General features: G+C 54.8%; 2 protein-coding genes across 4 annotated transcripts in view; one reads left to right on the top strand and one right to left on the bottom strand.

Annotated features, from left to right (window-relative positions):
- Window positions 1–1,246: 1,246 nt before the first annotated feature.
- Window positions 1,247–8,372, bottom strand: KDELR1 (KDEL endoplasmic reticulum protein retention receptor 1). The gene is made up of 5 exons (XM_019752643.3): window positions 8,068–8,372; window positions 7,301–7,401; window positions 6,865–7,023; window positions 3,285–3,537; window positions 1,247–1,997 (listed from the first exon to the last, which is right to left on the bottom strand). Exons 1-5 carry the CDS (start codon window positions 8,156–8,158, stop codon window positions 1,963–1,965), a joined length of 639 nt encoding a protein of 212 aa, XP_019608202.1. The 5' UTR covers window positions 8,159–8,372; the 3' UTR covers window positions 1,247–1,962.
- Window positions 8,373–10,094: 1,722 nt separating this feature from the next.
- The window catches only part of GRIN2D (glutamate ionotropic receptor NMDA type subunit 2D), a 38,280-nt gene continuing 27,174 nt past the window's right edge, over window positions 10,095–21,200 (top strand). The window contains exons 1-4 of one of the 3 annotated variants that reach the window (XM_074316164.2): window positions 10,095–10,401; window positions 11,240–11,496; window positions 14,630–15,120; window positions 18,798–19,417. In XM_074316164.2, coding sequence (XP_074172265.1) covers window positions 14,656–15,120; window positions 18,798–19,417 — 1,085 coding nt within the window. In that variant the 5' untranslated portion in view covers window positions 10,095–10,401; window positions 11,240–11,496; window positions 14,630–14,655. Of the gene's footprint in view, window positions 10,452–11,140; window positions 11,497–14,629; window positions 15,121–18,797; window positions 19,418–21,200 lie in introns of those variants that run through there. The other 2 variants (XM_074316163.2, XM_088800066.1) reach the window with 2 other exon arrangements.

Genomic DNA, 21,200 nt, shown 5'->3' with positions numbered 1-21,200 from the left:
CTGTAGTCCTCACTGTCGCTAGCTAGATAAACTGGGATATCACTTAACTTCTCTGGGCCCAAGCTGTGTTGGTTGGAAAACTAGAGACTCGGACCAGATTGAGATTGATGGTTTTCAGACTGTTTTCAAAGACGTGCCACCTGCCAACACCAAAGCCCCCCTAGGAGCCCTGTTCCTGCGTTTTTCCTATCAGATTTCTGGGTACCATTCCTCTAAATAGAAGGTCCCTCCGCTTAAAAGAAAAACAAACAGTTGAAAAACCCTACAGCAGTGCCTAAATATACAGGTTCGTGTCAGGACCCCCACCTCTGACACTCGCCCTCGGTTTCCTTCTCCAGAGTGCCCGCACTTCAGAGGAGCTGTGAGGGCCCAGTGGGCAGCTCAGTGTAACCCACATTGCCTAGCATTGACGAATGCTAGGGAAATGCCAGCTACCTGCCTCCTGCAGCTCCCAGAGCCGTCCTACAGAACTGGGGGCGGTTAAGGAAGGTCTCAGCAGACATCTAGGGAGTCTGACTAAAAACACCCCCTAAAGATTACAAGGGCCGGGCAGGTAATGCAAGTGAAGGAAACAGGCCAGGTATGAAGTCAATCTGGAAGGAGATTTCTCACTTTCCTTTTAACTCCACCAAGCAAGAACAAAAAACAACCATGTCAGCCCGATAATAAATGGTAACAGCCCCTCAGCCAAATCCTGGGGACTGTGGTGGAAAGCTCGCATCCCATCCGTTCAGCTCCAGCCATCTGCTGCCACCCAGAAACGAGAAGCCGGCATTGTCAGACTGACGGATTTTTTTTCAAGAGAAGCCAGAAATTTGGATTTTAATGCAAAACTCTGTTTTTTAAAGACTGGCAAATGATTCTTTTTTCTTTTTTTTTTCTTTTTTTCTTTTTTTTTTTTTTTTAAGAAAAAAGAATGGCTCAACAAAATGCCAGATGAAGGTGGGACGGGGGCTGCCTGTTGGTGACATCTGTAGGTCCTCTGGAACCCTGAGATTCGGGAGAACAGGCAGGGAAGTTCTGTGCCAAAATGAGAAGAATCTTTGAGATCTTTTTTTCTCCCAAGTGTCTTTCTCAGTGGAGCTGCGAGGAGTTACTCTCCACAGCAGCTCAGTCTTGGGAAACCCAGTTTCTCATCTTCCTGCTCCTCCCAGGCCTTAGTTGCCTGCGGACAGGTAACGGGATAAAGCAAAAGCAGAGGGGTCGGGCCGGGACCCCACAAACGCCAGAGAGAGAGGGCAAGGAGTAGCCAAAGAGAGGCACCATTTTCCTCGGTTTATTTCAAGAGAACAAAGAATCAACCATCAATTCTGTACAAAAACATGGCGGCAGAGTCATGGTGACCCTCGGGCCAGGCCCCTCCCCACACCCGGCCCCTCGCCCCCTAAATTGCCCAAAAAACGACAAGACTAAAAAACCCTGAACTCTGGGAAAAAATTATTATGAAAAACCGGTGGAGACCTTCCCTCCCCATCTCACTCTCCCCAGCCCAGAAGTTTGGGGGCTGTGTTCATGGCCCGGGTGGGAGGTCGGGGAGGCAGGTGTAGCAGATTTAGTGTTTGGCAAACAGTGGGGCTCGGGGGTAGGATCTGAAAGGGAGTTGAGGGACTTGGGGAAGAGACAAGATCTCGGACCCAGTACCCCCCCACATAGGACATTCGAAACAGTTTATAAAAATCAGGGCCAGAGTAGAAGAGAAAGGAGTCATCAGAATCAAAAACTAAATAGCAGAAAGATTTTTTTTTCTTCTTCTCTAAAAGGCAAAAAACTACAAACAGCCCAGGTCCTGAGCTCCCCAAGTCCTGGGTCATCCACCGCCCCCTGAAACCCGGCAGGAGGGGGATGGGGAGTGGGGAGAGGTTGGTTCTTAACAGAGTCACCCTGGACAGGAAGGCTCTTGTCTTTGTCACCTTCCTCTGCCTCTGGCCGGCTGCTGGAGGAGAGGGATGGCGAGGACCAGGGCTACGCTGGCAAACTCAGCTTCTTCCCCTTTAGGACTGTGAGGAGAGAAAAGGGGGCAGGCATGACCATCGGACCACCGGCAGAGGGGACAGCCTCCCACAGCCAGAGCAGGGGCCTGGACACTTGGGCTGGGCAGAGATGCAAGGACAGTCGGCCCCACCACCCTGGATTATAAACGGGGATCAGCCTGAATTACTGAGGGGTAACGCGGGGAGAGCCTAGTCTCATCCTAGGGGCTGAGCATTGAGGCTAGAAGAGGCCCCATTTCTTCTGGTGCAGGCTGTTCCTCTTCCACCCTCAAGGCACTCTTGGTCTAGAGGCCTTGGAGCTTGATGGGAGCTGGGGTCAGAGGTTCTGGCAACGATGGCTGGTGAGACCACCATCTTCCACCCTCACAGCCTTAATCCTGAGGGGTCTCGTGGTGAGATACAATCTCTGCCCTCCTGTATCCTTTTTCCTTCACACCAACTGACTTCTGATTTCTCAGGTCTCTGCTTTAACCGTCATCTCCTCTAAGAGGCCTCCCGACACCCCCTCCCCATGTGAAGTAGCCCCCTCACTCCACAGCTGTTCACTAACACATCCCTGGTTTCTTTCTGTCATAGCCCTTCGCACTACTTGCAATCATCTTTCTTTACTGTTCATTCACCAGTCCTCCCCACCAGAATTATAAGGGGAAGGGAAGGCCTCGTCCATCTTTTTTCCTACTGTTGCATCCCCAGAGCCTAGTGCTGGCCAGGGACATAGAACATGTGCAATAAATGCGTTGATTAAATGAATGAATGCATGGATCTTGATGGGCCTGAATCCTTGAGGGTGAGGACAGAGATTAATGAACAGAGAGGAGGCCATCCCTTTTCTGAGCACTGCTAGGGCTGGGGAGATAGGAATTCTGGAATTTTGTGGGTGTAAGACTGAAACCCTATGGATCTGGAACCTCAGGGCAGGAGGGGGGATTAGGACAAATTCCGAGAGAGGAAAAGTCAAAGGCCACCCTTGCCCCTCTCTGTCCTGTCTCCTCCTCAACACCCAGAGGCTGGGTCTCTGTGTGTGGTCCAGGGAGGAGGCAGGAAGGAGGCCCCTGCTGCCTTGCTCTCTTCACTCAGAGACTCACTCAGAGACATGGGGGGCGGGGGAGAGAAACTCCTTGGTCCTCAGGGAGGGCGTGGATGAAGGGCTGAATTCCAGGGATGGCAGTGAGCCTAGGACCCTGGAAGATGGAAGAAGCTCTCCCTCCCTTGAGTGATAAAGGGCTGGGGAGAGAGAGGGCAGGAGGGGGAAGGGAGCAGGACCCTTTCCAGCCGGCCCCCCATGCTGGCTACCTTTGGTAATGTAGAGGTAGAAGAAATCGCAGTACAGGACTGTCTGGACCAGGCCGGCCACAATGGCGATGAGGTCGAAGAAGCCCTCGAAGTGATAGCGCCAGATCCAGTTAAAGAGATAAAGCGTGCGGTAGACGCCCAGCGCAAACAGGTAGTGGCTGGTGATGGTCTCTGCCTCGCCTGTCTTGCTCACCATGAAGAGCTGCGGCAGGATGGCCACTGACTCCAGATAGATGGAGAAGGTCCAGAGGATCTGCAGGGAGGCCAGGGAGCAGGGGCAGAGGGCAGGATGAGGCGGGAGGGGACAGGGTGGGAGAGAAGGCAGACTGTGGTGACAGGTGCAGACAGTGACGTTGGGGAGAGAGGAGAATGGGACAGTGAAGCCTGCTGGGCACTGACTGTGTGCCAGACACCACTCTGCCCATGTCATTCGTATACTAATTTAATCCTCACAACGACCCCATGGGGGAGGGGCTATTTGAGCATCCCCATTCTACACAGGAGGAAACTGAGGCCCAGAGAGAAGAAGAGACTTGCCCAAGACCGTGCAGCTAGTAAGTGGCAGAGCTGAGATTCAAACCAAGGGTTGAGGGTCCAAAAGGACCAGGTTGGAATCTTGGTTCTGACACTTGCCTTCTATGAGACCTTGGGCAAAAGACCCAGATTCTCCAGGTCTCCACTTATCTCTAAAATGGAGATGATTTTCCTGCCCTCGTAGGAGCGAAATTTGATGTGCAATCCTTAGAGACATTAATCAGACTGGGCCACTCCCTGGCTTAAAACCCTCCAGTAGCTACTTCTTATCACAACCAGAATAAAATCCAAATCTAAGCTTGGTCTTCAAAACCCTCCCCAATTTAGCCTCATCTCCTATTCCCACCCCTCTCTCTCTGGGCTACAGCCAGGACTTCTTTCTGGTCCTCCAACATGCCAGGCTCCTATCCACCCCAGGGCCTTTGCACTTGCTATTCCCTCAGCTCTTCCCCCAGATTGTCACATTCTGCCTCTCCTACCTCCTTCCAGCCTCAGCTCACCAGAGAGAGCTAGGAGAGGCCTTCCCTGACCATCCTCCCCCAAGGGCTGTCACTTCACCCCATTTATTCTCTTTCTTGGCAGCTCTCACCAAAATGTAAGCCATGAGGCGCAGGATCCTACACCTTGTTCAGCCCATGACCCCAGCACCTGGCACAATGCCTGGCATATATTTGATGCCTGAATGAATGAATGAATGAATGAATGAATGAATAGAAGTGATCTCCCCATGTGCTTGTCACAGGCCAACATTTAGGGACCAGTAACTATCAGTTGTAAGCAGGACAGGGCATCATGGGAGGGGGAAGAAGAGGCTACAGACATCTGTTGGCCCTTTTTCAGTCCTTAGCAACCTGAAAGTCCCACCTGGGGTAATTTGTGATCTGTAGATCCACTGAAACCTCCCCTCAGAGAACCAGGCCAGGTGGCAGGTATGGCTCCTCCCCGGTTGTTTTAGTTTGTGGGAGGGAAGTGGGGAACATCAGAATGTATTCATAACAATGCAGGTTACACAGCATTTACTACATCCCAGGCATTGCTCCCTGCACCTTACAGGTATTAACTGGCTACTGCCTTCACCTCTGAGGTAAGTCATATTCTTATCTCCATTATACAGATGAGGAGACTGAAGCCAAGGTCACACAGCTAAACTGTGATAGAAACAGCTTCCTACCCAGGCAGCTGGACTCCAGGGTTTGTTCCCATAATTGCTCAGAGTCCTCCGGCAAGGCTCTTAGCAAGTCAGGTTAGTGGAGGCTCTCGGGAAAGGTACCCATTAAATTGATGCACACCCAACTGTTACCCTGGGGTTATCCTTGGAAATAGAATTGCAACATAAGAGTAGATGAAAGGTCATGTTTTCATCACATTTATTTTATCTACTCGTGATGTCTGAATTTTTAAAGAACAGTTTCCTCTATGATTAAAGAATAATTGATCTTGCACCAACTAATAGCGTGGGCTTTGAAAGCACGAGCACCTGGGTTTAGATCCTGTGAGCTCTCCCCTCTGAGCCTCACCTTAGTCCTCCAAGATGTGGGGTTGAAGATGTCTGCTTCCCCAGGTGGCCATGGGATCAGACAGGATGATATTATATTAAGAATGGCCAGCATAGAGCCAGACATACACTTTGCACAAGTGACCTCCCCCACTCTGAATGAGGTTAACCAAAATAGCTGGAGTCAAAAGGCCTGGGTTCTGGTGTGGCCTCTTCCACCTGGAGCAAGCCCCACTGCCTCCCTCAGCTTCAGTCTCCCCATATGGAAAATGGGCCCAACTTGGGTGAGTGCTCTGGGCAAGGTGGTGACAATGATATGTCTGCAAAGTCTAGGGCCTGCAGCCACACCCAGGGTTCCCACCACAGCATGGTGCAACCTCCCAGACATTTCTGGGACCCATGGGCCAAAGTCACCCTATGTCAGATTTGTCTGGCTTGCAGGGTACTTTTAAAAATACATGTTGAATCTGTGGCCAAAATTTTAAAGTGAGATCTTGCAGGAAATCTTCTAAATTGTGGCTTCTGTTGAAAATATCAGCCCACCTGGTCACTCATGGGCAGCTTCCTACAAGGCAGGAGTGGGCCTGGGGGAGGAAGGCCTGATCTGAATTTGATTCCTGCCAAGCTCCCGGAGCCAGGAGATTGCAGACTTAACACAGGCCCTCCCAAAATTCCTCCCAGGAATTCGCACAGGTCCCACCAAAATGCCACAGAATAAAAACCACGACAGCTAATGCCTAAAAGTTACCAGCATGGTATTGAACAACTCAGTCTGAACAAACATTGACATAGCACTTCCTACCTAGTGCCAGACACTGTGCTTTACCAATATTAACCCCTCATTAGAACCCTCTGAAGTAGGAATTGATTATCCCCATTTTACAGGTGAGGAAACTGAGGCACAGAAAAACTGATTTGCCCAAAGTGCCACAGTTGCTAAGTAGGCTTTGAATCACTGCTCCCTGGTTCTATAGTCTATGTGTTTCACTACTAGGTGATGCTGTCTAATTTCAGTAAATCCTCACAATGACCTGATCTCGACTTTACAAATGGGGAAACTTTGGCACGGAGAGGTCAAGTCACATGCCCAAGGTCATGCAACTAGAAGGGAGCAGATCTGGGATTCAAATTCAAGTAGCCTGGCTCCAAAGCCCCTGTTCCCAATTCCTAGGCTGCCAATGACCTTGGACGAGTCATTTAGACTCCATACGCCTCAGTTTCCCCACTTGTAAAATGGGGCTGGTGTGAAAAGTAATGAGTTAATATACGCGAAATATTTAGGCTTTTTTTGGGGGGGGTTATAAGAATTGGGTGGATTTAGGCTTTTTTTGGGGGGTGCGAAATATTTAGAGCAGCATCTGGCACACGGTGAGTGCTACTGCTGTGGCATTAATACCACCTGAGTCCACAGCCCTTGCACTGAACTTTATGTCCTAAAATAAGGAAGTTTGAGCAATCCTTGCAGAAGGAAGTCTTTCAGAGGGTCCACTGTCAACAGCCATTCTGGCACAACCCATCCCCGCACTACAAGGACCCTGCCAGATAGGCTACCTCTAGAGGGGTAAAGTCATGGTTGACCAGGAACGCCAGGATGGCCGTGGGAACAACAAGGAACTCCACCCGAAATGTGTCGTGGTTCCCATCATAAGTGGCTTTGAACTTGCTGTAAATCATCCAGACTGTGGTGAAGGAGCAGGCAATATAGACCACCTGTCAAGGGGAATGATGAGGAGGGCGCTTCAGCTCACAGCACAGGGCCTGTGCCCCCAACAGGCTCAGGCCCAGATGAGTGGAACCCCAGGCCCCTTCTCCCTCAGACCAAGGAGTCTCAGCCCCTGTCGCCTCCTCCCACAGACCAGGCATCTGTATGCAGCCAGCCCTCTCCTCCCTCAGACCCACAAGTCTTGGGACCCACACTACCTCCTCCCTGGGACCCTCACCTGGGTCCCCCCTCAAGAGGGCACAGTAGGTGAGGTAGAGCCTTTACCTTCATGCACGTGTTGTAGAGTGAGATGTAGTTGGTGAAAAGGTCCAGGTAACGGGCAGTGAACACCACAGCAAACAGGACCTGGCTCTTGCCTGAAATCCCTGTGGTCCAGAGAGAGTGGGGGAGTCTGGGGGTGGGCTAGGCGGGGAATAAACCAAGGCCCAGCGCCTGGGACCAGCCTGGAGGCAGCTCAGGAGTGCAGCTGTCCCTGGAGGCCTCCCCAGCCCGCCTGCCTGAGCAGGGTCCTTTCCCGCGGCTCACAGACAGGGGGCAGCCGGGCCCCAGAGCTAATCCAGCCCGAGGCTCTGTCCCAGGCTAGGCCTCATGGCCACCCTCGGTCTCCTCCGGGTCCTCCCAAGTTCAGACACCAGGTGGGGTCTCGGGAGGCCCCCACTTGACCTCAGCGCCCCCAGAACCGGACGCGTCCCTTCCGCTCTCTTCCTGGCCGCCACGGTCCACGTCACCAACTCCCAGCCACCTCCCTGCTAGCCACGGCTCCCTGTTCATGCTCCGGAACCCCGGGGGCCGCCCAGATAGTGGCTGGAGGAAGGCTGAAATTGGGTGCCTGGAGACAGCCCCGCCAGACTATATGCACCCCCCCAGTTTGGTGAAGGGAGCTGACCCTCCGGTGACCCCGGCCTGGAAGGGGGAACCCCAGCAAGTGGTAGGGGGAGGGACTGGTCCCCTAGTGCCTCCAAACCCTTCCCCGAGTCCTGGGATGTCCCCCGCACTCGCCCCCCTTTCTTCCGCCCCCGTGGGCGTCTCACCGGCACACGAGCGGGACTTCCAGATTTTGAGCAGTAGCAAGATGATGGCTAGGAGGTGGGAGAGGTCTCCCAGGAATCGGAAGAGATTCATGGTTGGGGGATCTGGCAGGGCTGGAGGGAGGCAGGCTGGCGGGGGTCTGCCCCCTGGGGTTGCTGTGCTGGCCGGGCGGCTGGGCTGGAGGGTGGGAGAGGGGCCCTCGGGTGGGCTCCACTCCTGGGAGGGGGATCTGGGAGGGGGAGCCGAGGCGGGAGCTGTTGGCTGAGCCTGAGCTGGGGAGAAGGGGGAGAGTAGGAGAGGGAGGAGTCTGGGCGGGAAGCTCCGCCCCCGAGGGCGGAGTCCCGACTCTCTGGCGCCCCCTACTCTGCACCGGCCGGCTTGCAGAGTTGGCGCTGAATGCACCCTCAAGGCTACCTCCTAGAAATTTGTGGGTTCGCTGGGATCTGAAACTCCCAAATCCGGCACCTGCTCTTCCAGGCAGTCTATGCCCAGACTCTGCCCTTGACAGCGATTCAGGAGGCTGGCCTCTGAGCTTTAAAAATCTTAGACAGGGACCCAGAGGCTAGCTTTTTGTGGTCCTCTAGCTCTAATCCACCCAAAAGACAAGAAAGCAGCCCCCCAGAGCCTCTCTCAGACCCAGGAGTCTGGGACCCCAGCACATTCATCCCCCAGGCCTCATAAATCTGGAACCCCAACGCTTCCACCCTCAGACCCAGAAGTCTGGGGCCCCAGTCCCACTCCCAGGACCCAGGAGTCCAAGCCCCCAGCCTCTTCCCCTCCCAGGACCCAGAAGTCCAGGCTTCCAGCCCCTCCTCCCTCAGACCCAGAAGTCCAGGACCCCAAGACCCAGGAGTCCAAGTCCCCCAACCCCTCCCCTCCCAGGATCCAAGAGTCCCCGCCCCCAGCCCTCTTCCTTAGGGTCCCACCTCAACCATCTTATGCCTCCAGCATCCTGGACTGAGGAATCTAGGTGCACAATCTCTTACCCTCTCTGGGACCCACAAATTCAGGCCCCAGTCTTCTTCTTCTGGAATGTAAGCCTTCACCCCTGCTTTCCCAGACCCTGGAGTCAGCAGCCCACAGCCCTGGCTCCAGGCCCACCCCAGAATTACCACGCGCACACACACACACACACACACACACACACACACACACTCTGGGCTTCGGACCTCAGGAGCCCAGGTGTCCTGTGCAACACTCCACCTCACCACTTTATAGAAGAGCTGGGCCCAGCCTCTCTAGCAGGAGCGGTAGGAGCTGGGCAGCTGGCCTTGAGGGACCCTGCAAGGGCCAGGCTCTGCCTAGTAAGGGATAGATGCTGTTTTCCTCCTGGATGTTTGAGTACCCACAGGTGATGGAGGCCTGGGCCCCTCAATAAAAGAAGGGGTACAGATGCATTGTTTCCTCAGAGGGTTGGATGGATTAAGTGCCTAAGGGTGACAGCCAGGTGTCTTGGACTTGTGGACACTGAGGGTAGCTTGTGCTAGAGGGTCAGGTGGTCTGAGTGCCTGAAAGGGACTCGGGAGGAGGGAGCCTGTATTACTAGGTACCAGGGGAGAAAAGAGCCAGGGGCCTGGACTCCTGGGTCTGAGGGAGGAGGGAGCTGGTGGCCTGGGCTTCTGGGTCTAACGGAAGAGAGCACCAGTCACCTGAAGTCCTAGGTCTGAGCAAAGAGGGGGTTGGGGGCCTGGACTCCTGGGTCCTGGGGGAGAAGGGGTCTGGGGACTTGAATTTCTGGGTCTGAGAGAAAAGGAAGCTGGGAACCTAGACTCTGGCCTTCGTGATAGAGACCTAGTTTGCAGGCCTGGCCTTCTAGAGCAATAGAAGCCAAAAGCTGGGTGCTAGCATCTTAGAGACCCAACTCCAGGAATAGCCTCCCACTTCTTAAGCCTCAAAGTGGGGAAGGGGCAGAGGGCAGCAGCCCTTGGGGCCCTGAAGTCCAGGTCCCCAGGTCCAAAGCTAATGTCTCAATGCCGGATTATGAGTCCCTCCCTGCCCCCCCCCTTTTTATTAGCAACCCCTCACTTTTGTCCCAGGAGGAAGGCAGAGGCTGGAAGCTGGGGAGGGGGAAGGCTCCCTCCCCCTGCCCTGGCAGGAGGAGGGGTCCCCAGGGAGGCTAAGAGTGGGGACTGTGGGTCTCCTGGCAGGGACGGACGGGGACTGAATGTTAATAGCATTCTGAGTGAGTGTGTGTGTGTGTGTGTGTGTGTGTGTGTGTGAACAGAGCGAGTGTGCGAGTCCCTCCCGCTCCGGCTCCTCCAAGCCGCGGCCGCCACCACCCTCCACCCGCAACCTCCCTCCGCCGCCGGTGCCCAGCTGGGGGGGTGTCAGCCTGGGTGAGTCCGCCGGGCCCCCAGGGGTCTCTCGTGCGTCTGCCATCTGCCGGGTGAGGATCTGTGGGTCTGGGTGTCTGGGGTTGGGCTGGTGGAGGGGGGGTGTGTCTGTAAGGGCTGCAGCGCGCGGCGAGGGAGGCAGGGAAGGTCTGTCTGTCTGTACAGACCCTGAGCCGCCTGCCTGGGTGTCGTGCGCCCCCCAGTTTCCTCCCCCAGACCCCAAACCTGAATGGATGGTGTGTACCTGGGCGTCTGGCGTCCCCGGCTGCCTGTGTCCTCCTGTCTGTCCGTGCAGCCCCTGACGGCAGTGGCAGCCTGGCCCCATCAGACCGTGTGTGTGTGTGTGTGTGTGTGTGTGTGTGTGTGTGTGTGTGTGTGAGTGTGTGTGTGTGTCCCTCCTCAAGCTCCGGGGGTGTTTAGGGGAATCCCAGGGAAGTGAGGTTGTGCGTGTGTGCGTGTGTGTGTGTTTCTGCCTGTGTTTGAGAGTGGGGGCGCCCAGGGAGGGGGTCTGGAGGTGGCCAGGCGAGGAAGGGGCAAGCAGTTCCCCAGACAGGCAGTCTCCCGCCCCTCACACAAACACACACACCAGCCATCGGCTTCAGAGGTGACCCAGACAGACAGACAGACACAGACGCGGGGGGGGGGGGGGGTCGCTGAGGGCACAAAGGGGGGGTGCGAATGAGCCAGGAGAGGCGGGACCCAACACATGGACGGGGGGAGGAGCCGGGGCTGAAGTGGCAGAGGGGGGCACCCCGGGTGGGCGGAAGGGGGATCCCCACGGGGTCGGGGCGGTGAGAGGACACCCCGACAGCCTCCGCAATGTCCGGGGCCCAACTTCCAGCGCAACATGTGTAGCGGCGTCCTCGCCTAGTCGGGGTGGCCGCAACCTTGGGGGACAGACAGGGCAGGACAGACCGAAGAAGAGGGAGAGCCGGAGCCAGGGACAGGCAGGAGGTCTCTACCAGCGCCGCCAACGCCGCCCCAGGGCCTGGCCACCCCCAGCGGCTCTTGAGCCCTCCGCTAATCTTCGGGTCGTTGGACTCCGGGTTCCGGTCCTAGCCCCCAGCAATTACCCCCACAGGACAGGGTCATGAAAAGGTAAGGCCGGGGTAGGGGATGCAGGGGTGGGGGTGGGGTCGTGGACCCCCAGATTTTGGACAGGGAAAGTTGGCCACCGGCCTCAGGGAAGGAGGATTGAATGGGAGCAAGGGTCTTTGACCCCCACCCCCAGCTCCCTTGTCTCTTGGGACTCTCCTTCGCCCCTTTTCTTAGCCCGTTTTTCCTGGATTTTTACACCTCAGACCTCCTAACGCCCCCATTTCTCTGATACTTTGCTCCCTCTCCCTAGCTCCACATACCTGACACCCCATATATCTATACCCCCATCTCCCCATCTCACCTTCCCTCTGCATCTCCTGCCCGCATCAGTCTCCCCCTGGCCGGCTGTCCCTCTCCCTCTCTCCTCTCACTCTCCCCTCCCTTCTCAGAGCTATGAGTCTGCTATTAATACCCCTGCCAAGGACCTTGAGGGCACCCAGGCCCCTGACACCCATTGTCCCAAGCTACCACCCCTTCCTCAGGATTCTGGAATACCCTTCCAGCCTCTTCCCAGCACCAGGATTAGGGTGGGGAGAGAATGATGTTGGAGGTGGAGGGGAACGGGATGCCACCGTCTGCAGCACCAGAGGGGGGGGGCGGGCTGTTGATCAAAGTGGCCTCTCATCTCTTCTGTGATGGATTGGGGGAGAGTGATGGAGATAGGGACACCCCAGGAATCTCTGGCACCCTCCTCTTCCTCAGCGGGGGGGGGGGAGGCTATGCTATGTATGGGACCAGAGTCGGGTGAATAGGAAGGCGAGAGCTGGAGGGGGGGATGCCTAGGATTTTGGGGCTGATGGGGTTTGAGACAAAACGGGGTCCTTACGGGACAAGAGGGCCATAGGCCTGGACTCCAGTTCCTGGGCATGGGAGGCTGGGCAGCCGGATTCCTGAGTCTAGAGGCAGGAGGGGGCCAGGACTCCTGGGTTCTGGGGAGGAGGGACCGAGAGTGAGGACTTCTGAGTCTATGGGAGAAGTTGGAGGGCAGGGCATCTGTGTCTGAGGGAGGAGGGGGTTGGGGCTCAGTCTGCTGAGTCTGACAGGGCAGGGGACAGGGATTCTTTGGCCCCATGGGGCCTGAGACTCAGGAGGAGGTAGAGATTGGGGGCCTGGACAATATGGTTCTTGAGGGTGCAGGTTCTGGGCATTGGGCCTCCAGAGACCTCTGGAGCCTGGGGATACTGTGTCTCAGTACCAGAGGGGTAGGGACTGCCCTCTGAGTTCCTCAGGGCGAAGGCCCAACATTCAGCCTCCCCAGACTGATGGGCATGGAGCTGCCCTCCTGGGCTTCAGCAGGGAGCAGGACCCTGGGGTCCCCAAGGGCAGAGGCCCAGCAGTGGTGGGTCTGAGAGAGCAGAGGAGGGGCTGAGGGTAAGCAGCCACTGGGAAGGGAGGAGAACAAGTGTTAACCCCACGGGGGCCAGGCCACAGCTGTGGGTTATTTTGGGGCAGAGGGGGGCTATTCTGAGCGCTGATTGAGCCAGCTGCTTGGGGAAGGGCAGAGGAGAGGAGGGGCATGGGGAGCCAGGATTTGGGAGGGATGAGCATGCTAGGAGCCCCCACCCGCATTCCTGGGGAGACAGTGGCCCAGGATCTCTGGGAAGGTGGATGGGGTGGGAGGAGAGGCCTCTGGGCAGAGGAGAGGGTGTGGGCCTTTCCCCCACTCTGGCGGTCAGTGGGGTAGCCGGGCCTGTGCTGCCATGGCAACCAGATAGGAGCCTGATTGACAGCCAAGAGAGAACCCTTCCCTGTATGGACCCTCAGCCCTTCAGGAAGCCCCTAGTATAGGCTGCAATCCCTCTGAGAACCAGGAGTCCAGGCCCCCATTGGTCTCCTCCCTCGGAGCCAGGAGCCAGGAGTCTGGGCTCCCAGCCTGATCACCCCAGGCAGCTAGCTAGTATTCAACAGGGGACACAGGAAGAGATGCTGTATTTCCTCTAATTTACTAAATTGCTCTGGGCTGGGAGCCAAGGACCCCCATCCCCCAGCTCTCCACAGCTGTGCCCCCCAACCCCACAGCCCAGCCTGGGCCATGACTCTCTCTCTCTCTAAGAATGGGGGTACAGGGACAGGAGTAAGGGAACAAAACTGGGCTGGGGGTTGTGGTGGAGGGAGGGGTAAGATCACGGGGGGCATTTTCTCTCCTTAGGATGCCCTACTAATTTCTTTTTTTCTCTTTCTCTCTCCCCGCACACCTGACCCCTTTTCCCTTTCTCATCTTTTTTCCCTCCTTTTTCTCCCTTTTATTTTTGATCCCTCCTGCCACTTGCCTTCCCGGCCTTCCTTTCATGTCTGTGCTGGGCACGTCCCTGGTGGGGGTCTTGATCTCTGCCTTGCCTCGCTATTTCTGTCTTTCTGTTTTCTGTCTGCTCTGCTGCCTCCTCCCTCAACCTCTAAATCTGCCTGCTTCTCCATCTCTTGTGTGTGCTTGTCTCTTGATGGCTGTGGGGTCTCTTTCTCCGTCTTCCTTGGTTTCTTTCCATCTTCCGCTTTCTGTCCAACTTTCTCATCACTCTTATCTCTCCTGCCTTCCTTGGTCTATCTCTGCATCTCTCCCTGCTTCCCTAATATTCCCTCCCTATTTGTCACTCCATCTTATCTCTCTCGGCTTCATCTCCCTGTCTCTGTCACTCTGAGCCCTTCTACCCCTCTGTTTTTCCTTCCATCTCTCTTTTTATTCCTGTCACTCTTTCCCTGACCATTTCTCTGTTGTTTGCATCTCCATATCTCCCTGGGTCTCTCTTTCTGCTCCTATTCTGATCCCATCTCTGTGGGTCTGTTTTCCATTTGTCCTGTCTCATTGTCCTGCCCATCTGTACCTTGTCTATTTCCCCCACTTCTGTATCTTCCCTGTCCCCGTTACCCACCTGCACTCTCCGTCTCTCCCTCTGCATCTCTCCCTGTCTCTCCCTCTGCCTGCGTCTCCGTATCTATCACCCTAACCTTTCCCTCTTATCTCTGAGTGTCTCCCACCCTGTATCTCATCTTCGTGTATCTCTTTCTATATTTTGTCTCCCTGTCTCTGCCTTCCCACCTGTGTGTGTCTCTCTCATTTGTGTCTCTGCTTCCGGTGTCTCCCCGTCTCTGTGTACCCTCCTTCCTCCCGTGTCCCTTCCCGGGCCTGGGCGCTCAGAGGCCGCCCGGCGGGGCCCGCAGGCGATGCGTGGCGCCGGTGGCCCCGGCGGCCCTCGGGGCCCCGCTAAGATGCTGCTGCTGCTGGCCCTGGCCTGCGCCAGCCCGTTCCCGGAGGAAGCGCCGGGTCCGGGCGGGGCAGGCGGGCACGGCGGGGTACCCGGCGGGGCGCGGCCGCTCAACGTGGCGCTCGTGTTCTCGGGGCCCGCGTACACGACCGAGGCGGCCCGCTTGGGCCCGGCCGTGGCGGCGGCTGTGCGCAGCCCGGGCCTGGACGTGCGGCCGGTGGCGCTGGTGCTCAACGGCTCGGACCCGCGCAGCCTAGTGCTGCAGCTCTGTGACCTGCTGTCGGGGTTGCGCGTGCACGGTGTAGTCTTCGAGGACGATTCACGCGCGCCCGCCGTCGCGCCTATCCTCGACTTCCTGTCAGCACAGACCTCGCTGCCCATCGTGGCCGTGCACGGCGGCGCCGCGCTCGTGCTCACGCCCAAGGTGCGCGCGACCTGCAGTGGGGGCGGGGCCGATCCTCAGGGTCAGCATCTGGTATGGGTGGAGCCAGATGGTTGGGGTCAGGTCTAGGTAAGAGGAGGGGCGTGGTCTATAGGATGAGCAAGGGCCTGCCTCAGGACTCATCTAGAAGGAGGGTCTGAGAGAAGCCAGTCTTGGATGATCGAGACATGGGGAAGGTTGAGGGTCTGCAAAAGAGGTGAGTCAGGGGATGGGGGAGACTCGCCAGTTGGGGGCGGGACTGGGAACGAAAAAGGACCAGCCTGAGATGGCAAGATTGGAGGGAGGGGTAGGATCTGGGATCAGCGAGGGCGGAGTCAGTTGGAAAGGAATGGAGTTCAGAAAGAAATTAAGTCTAGTGAGGAGGTGGGAGCCAGGAAGACGGGGACAGGAACCAAGAAAGAGAGGCGTTGGGTACTGAGGAAGGCTCGGCCTGTTGAGCATGGGGTCTATAGACCAACATAGGAGGAAAGAGCCAACGGTGAAAGGAGGAGAATGAAAAAGGGAGGAATCACTAGTGAGAGATGGGCTGTGGAAGTGTAGAACCACCAAGCAAGCAAGTGGGTTTTAGGGTGTGGTCAGTCGGGGAAGGGCGGGGCTACCGGTGAGCGGCGAGGCCAGGGAGGAAGCAGAGCCTACGCTAGTACTACAGGATCGGGGTCTAGAGAGGAAGCTGGTCCTGGGAGTGGGGTTGGGGCTGGGGCCTACCCAGCTTAAGGTGTGGAAAACTAGAATCCAGAAGGTGGGCCTGGAAGGATGAAGGCCCAGCCAATGAGAGGTCAAAGCCAGAAGCCTTCAGGGGAGGTTGGGGCAGACGCTGGCGTTGGCTGTGGCCTGGAGAGAAGCCTGCCTCCAGAGGGTACAGGAGTGGCCTGCTGGAATGGACTTCTGGTAACGAAGGGCAGATTTGGAACAAGCCTAGTGAGCAGACTGAGAAGGAAAAGGGGTCAGCAAAGAGGAGGTGCAGAGAAGGGGCGGGGCCTACTCAGGGATGGAACCAGTGTGACAGTGGTGGGTTGCGCCTGAGGATAGGGCCACCTGAGTGGGTGGAGCCTAAATCCCCACCAGTTCCCTGCTGTGAAGACCAGTGGCTTTGTGACTAGATCACTGTTGCATGCTGGGACTTGTAGTTCTCTATTGTCCAGAGCATTCTGGGAAAGGCCTCTGTCCAACTTCCTTCTTTTCTTTGGCATGGAGTTGTCCAGGGAATTGTAGGCAGGTCACCTTCGGGGTGAACTTATTACTTCCTCACTGCCACCTCCATGGCATCAAGAGATGTGGTCCCTCATGACTCCATTGCTGCTCAGAAGTGGGGTCCACTCTGGGTACTGTCTGCTGAGCACTGTGGCCTGCTCTCTGTACACCTGTTTCCTTCTGGGAAATGTAGTCCCCTCAGTGTCTTTGGATGAAAGAAAGAGTGGTCCTATAGCTCCATCTGTGCCCTCACTGAATGCTGGGAACTCGGTCCCTTTAGCACACCTCCACCTGCAAAGGGTGAGGTCCTCTTTCAGGGTTCTCATTACATGCTGGGAGACCTCATCCCCTCAAGACAGCTGCTCTATCCCCTGTACATATAACCACAGGCACATGCCTAGGGAGTAAGTACACTTGCTTTTCTCATTGTGTTACTGGAAGATTTAGTGAGGGCTGATTCTGTGCCAGGGGTATTTTACGTTCTGGAGACTGCAGTTGTAAAAGGAAATGTATTGCATTCTAATGGGGAGACAGACAAAACAAATAATGAAATCTATCCTAGAGGAAAGCAACAGGATGTTGCAATGACTAACATGGGGCTTCAATAGATGATGGTCAGGGGAGGCCTCCCTGAGATGGTGACAACTGAGCTGGGGAATGGGGAGGGGTAGGCCCAGCATGGAGAAGCTGGGGGAAAGTCTCCCTGGGAGAGGTGACAGCTAATTTGAACAGCCATAAGTGGCTAGTGGCTGTCATATTAGAAAGCCCCTGAATCCAGAAGAATCTCAATGTTTTTGAGAAAGAGCAAAGAGGTGGGGGTGGCGGGAGATGAGGTCAGAGAGACAATGGGGGCCAGTTCATGCAGGGCTCTGTGGGCCATAGTGAAGACTTTGGCTTTGACTCTAAGATAGAATCATTGGAAGGTTTTCAAGCAAAAAAGGATGCAATCCAATTAAATTTTGAAAAGATCACTCTGGCTGTTGTCTGGAGAATGGACTGGAAGATCCAAGAATGGAAGCAAAGATCTATTAGTAAGCTGTTGTCATTGTCTAGGCAAGAAAGTGATGACAATGAGGGTTGTGACAGGGGCAGTAGTAAGTAGTTACTACTGGGGTTATGTTACAACTGGGGTTATGTATTGAACAGAGAGCCAAGAAGAGTTGGAGATGGCCTGAATGTGGGTGAAAGGGAAAGGATGACTTAGCTCTGAGATCTGAACATCTGGGTGAATACAGAAGACAGGGAACAGATTTTGTGGGGGGAGGAGGATGGGGGCGTGGAAGGTCAAGAATTCTGTTTTTGACATGCTAGTTTTGAGATGCCTCTTGGAAATCCAGAGGCGGATATTGAAGAGAAAGGTCCAGAGCTCAGGAGAGAGATGGTAACTGAGGATAGGAGCCATCAACACCTCCAGTGCTATCCAATAGAACTTTCTGCAGTGAACATTGTTTAGATCTACTCTGTCCAGTATGATAGCCTTTAGCCATGTGTGGATGTTGGGCACTAGATGTGTGATTTGTGCAACAGGGAACTAAATTTTATTTAATTTTATTTAATTAGAATTTGAATAGCTATAGGTGGCTAGTGGCTACCATATTGGATAGCACAGGGGATAGTCTTTAAACTCATGGATCTGGATGAGATCACCAGGGAGCGAGGACAGAGAAGAAAAGAGAAGACTAGGGCACTCCTATGTTTAGAATTCAGACTGAGGAAGAGAGTCCAGAAAAGGAAACAGAGAAGGAGGGAACAGGAAGGTAGGAAAACCAGAGAAGGGCAAGTCCATTCAGCAAAGCTTCTTCCAGTTGGGAGAGACAGCACTTTCAGTACCCTCACTGCGTGCTGGGAAATGCAGTAGGTGCTCTCAGTAGGTGCTGGGAACTGTACTTCCCTCACTGGATGCTGGATGTATTCATTATGGTAATGTTACTGCTCTAACAGATAAACCCTCATGTCTCAGTGGCTCACTCCAATAGACGGTTGTTCTTCACTCATATACAATCCAAACAGATGTACCTGATTGGAGGTGGCATGCCTCCAAGTGGTGGCTCAGAGACTCAGGCTCCTCCCTCTTGTGGCTCTGTAATCCCCCAGGACTTCAGAGTTCTCTTCTGGGGCCTCTCTATCCACCCACAGACCGGAAGAAACTAAGGTGCATGGTGGAGAGTTTTTATGGATGAGCCTAGAACTCAGTCACAGTAGCTAAACCTAAGAGAGGTCTAGCTCTGTGCCCCAGCAGGATAAGGAGGTGGGTTTTGTGGACAGCTAGTCAGTCTGCCCTCTTGAGAGCTGTGACCCACTGGTGGTGGCTGGAAGCTATGTTCCCTTTATCAGCTTCTGGGAGATAAAGCTCCCCTCTTGACCACTGGGAGCCGTGACCCCCTTGTTGGTTGCTGAAGGTCCCTACTGACTCCTGGGAGCTGTGATCTCTGCATCAGGAGACCTGACATCCTCTTCCTTTCCCGCAGGAGAAGGGCTCCACCTTCCTGCAGCTAGGCTCGTCCACAGAGCAGCAGCTTCAGGTCATCTTTGAGGTGCTGGAGGAGTATGACTGGACATCCTTTGTAGCTGTGACCACACGTGCCCCTGGCCACCGGGCCTTCCTGTCCTACATCGAGGTGCTGACTGATGGCAGTCTGGTGGGCTGGGAGCACCGTGGGGCGCTGACGCTGGACCCTGGGGCGGGTGAGGCCGTGCTGAGTGCCCAGCTTCGCAGTGTCAGCGCACAGATCCGCCTGCTCTTCTGTGCCCGCGAGGAGGCCGAGCCTGTGTTCCGGGCAGCTGAGGAGGCTGGCCTCACAGGGCCTGGCTACGTCTGGTTCATGGTGGGGCCCCAGCTGGCTGGAGGTGGGGGCTCAGGCACCCCTGGGGAGCCCCTTCTTCTGCCAGGAGGAGCTCCACTGCCTGCTGGGCTGTTTGCAGTGCGCTCGGCTGGCTGGAGGGATGACCTGGCCCGGCGTGTGGCAGCTGGTGTGGCTGTAGTAGCCAGAGGTGCCCAGGCCCTGCTGCGTGACTATGGCTTCCTACCTGAGCTCGGTCATGACTGTCGTGCCCAGAACCGCACCCATCGAGGGGAGAGTCTACATAGGTGAGTGAGGCCGGAGTGGGAGGGGTGTGGAAAGACTCCAGAGCGTAACTATCTAGGGTACTCACTGCCTGAGTGGCCTCAAATGGGTCACGTCTCCTCTCAGAACTTCAGTTTCCTGTTCTGTAAAATGGGTGTAATTGGGTTTCCTTTCTGGGCTTAAATCATGTAATTTGGAAAAAACACCTGAGACACAGTGAGTGTATTACTATATTTCATGATTTTACGATGTACATTTTTTCACAGTTTAATGTCTTTGGAATCAGGGTGTGTCTCACAATTGATGGCTTTTCATGGATTAATGGGCAGTGCTTTTTTTCTTTCTTTATGGTACATGGACATAGTGATACATCTTCTAATTAATAGCATCTTAGATTCGATGAAATACCCCAATTACAGTGTAAACTGAACTTCAGTAACAAAAAGACCCAAAAATCCCATGGCCCAAACAAAGTAGAAGTTTGCTCCTCTCTCACGTAACAATCCAGAGATGTGCTGTCCAGGATATCAGGAGACCACATTGCTCCATGTGACCATTCAGGGACCTAGGACCCTTCCAACTTGTTGCTCTGCCATCTCCTTTCCACACAAAGCTGGGTCATGGGCAAGCCTGAATTCCAGCTCTTGAGAAGCAGGAGGGAGTGGAGGAGTGGAAAGCAAGCAATTTCATTTTGGGTGAGTGCGGCAGAAGGGACGAGTCTGACATCCCATTGGTAAGAGTGTAGTCACGTGGCCGGGACTGGCTTATTGGTTGTTTATAGCCACATCCATGCAGATTGGTTAGATGTGGATTTCAATTGACTAGTGCCCATACTGTACTGATTGTTAGATATTTTGAATGTCGCCCCTGCACATGGCCTGGGCGAGCTGCAAGGCAGATTGGGGAATATTGACTAGCTGGGTAGCTGTGCCTCCAGCATACGTGCTATTATTTTAGAAGAGGAGAATAGAGTTTGGTAGAAAACAGCATATCCACCAGAGGAAGCTTTGTGAGTGGGAAATTGATGAGTTGGGTGACAAACAGTGGAAGGAGAGGCCTATACCTGAAATGAGCTCGGAAAGAGGCAATGGGCGGGGAAGAAAACTAGGGGAAGAAATGAGAAGTGGTGAGTTGGGAATCAGGCTCCAGGGACAAGACGGTGAGAAAAACATCCCTTGTTCATAAATACTTACTGAATGCCCGCTAGGAACTAGGGCTCATGCTGGGCTCTGGGAACACAGGTGTAAAAGACCATGGACTTCTCTTCAAAGAACGCAGGGTCCTGTAGGGGCAGCTTACACGGATGGGATAATGACAACACAGCATGACGCTTGCAATAATGGAGGTTAAATGGGCATCATGGGGGCACTGGGAAGAGTACTGTCGAAGCCAGGACATTTTTGGTTGCAAGGAGCGGAGTCTCATTCAAGTTTCCTCAGGGAAAAGGGGCTTTATTGGTAAGATGAACAGAAACCCAGATGTCAGGAATTGAGGCCAAGACTACCCCCCGCCCCCGGCTTGTCACTCCCAGAGGCTGTCCAGTTCCTCTTTTACTACCACTTACCCAGGATTCTGTTCCCCCCTAATACTCATAATTTCAGCCCATCCTGTCCACTACCCATCCCTCCAAATGAGAAGAATTTAATTGGCCCCAATCAGCCTTCCAAATTAAGCTACACAATTCATGGGTCAGCCTACGGAGTCAGGGAAGTTTCCGGGAAGAGGAGATATCTAAGGTGAGACCTGAGGGGTGAATTGCTCATTCGTTCATTCATTCATTGAAAAGCCCTTTATTGAGAGTCTACT

This window comes from Rhinolophus sinicus, chromosome 8 (genome assembly GCF_057876585.1).
Source record: "Rhinolophus sinicus isolate RSI-liver-muscle chromosome 8, RSI-T2T, whole genome shotgun sequence".
NCBI lineage: Eukaryota > Metazoa > Chordata > Mammalia > Chiroptera > Rhinolophidae > Rhinolophus > Rhinolophus sinicus.
The sequence above is the reverse complement of the archived record's forward strand: the minus strand, read 5'-3'. Positions and strand labels throughout refer to the sequence as shown.

What these genes read in the sequence shown, in the direction of transcription:
- KDELR1 (XM_019752643.3), bottom strand. Translation starts at nt 8,158, where the DNA reads ATGAATCTCTTCCGATTCCTGGGAGACCTCTCCCACCTCCTAGCCATC. An exon ending in TCTACAACACGTGCATGAAG is followed by an intron (nt 7,024 to 7,300) that starts GTAAAGGCTCTA and finishes TCCCCTTGACAG; the next exon opens with GTGGTCTATATTGCCTGCTC. An exon ending in ATGACTTTACCCCTCTAGAG is followed by an intron (nt 3,538 to 6,864) that starts GTAGCCTATCTG and finishes GCCTCCCTGCAG; the next exon opens with ATCCTCTGGACCTTCTCCAT.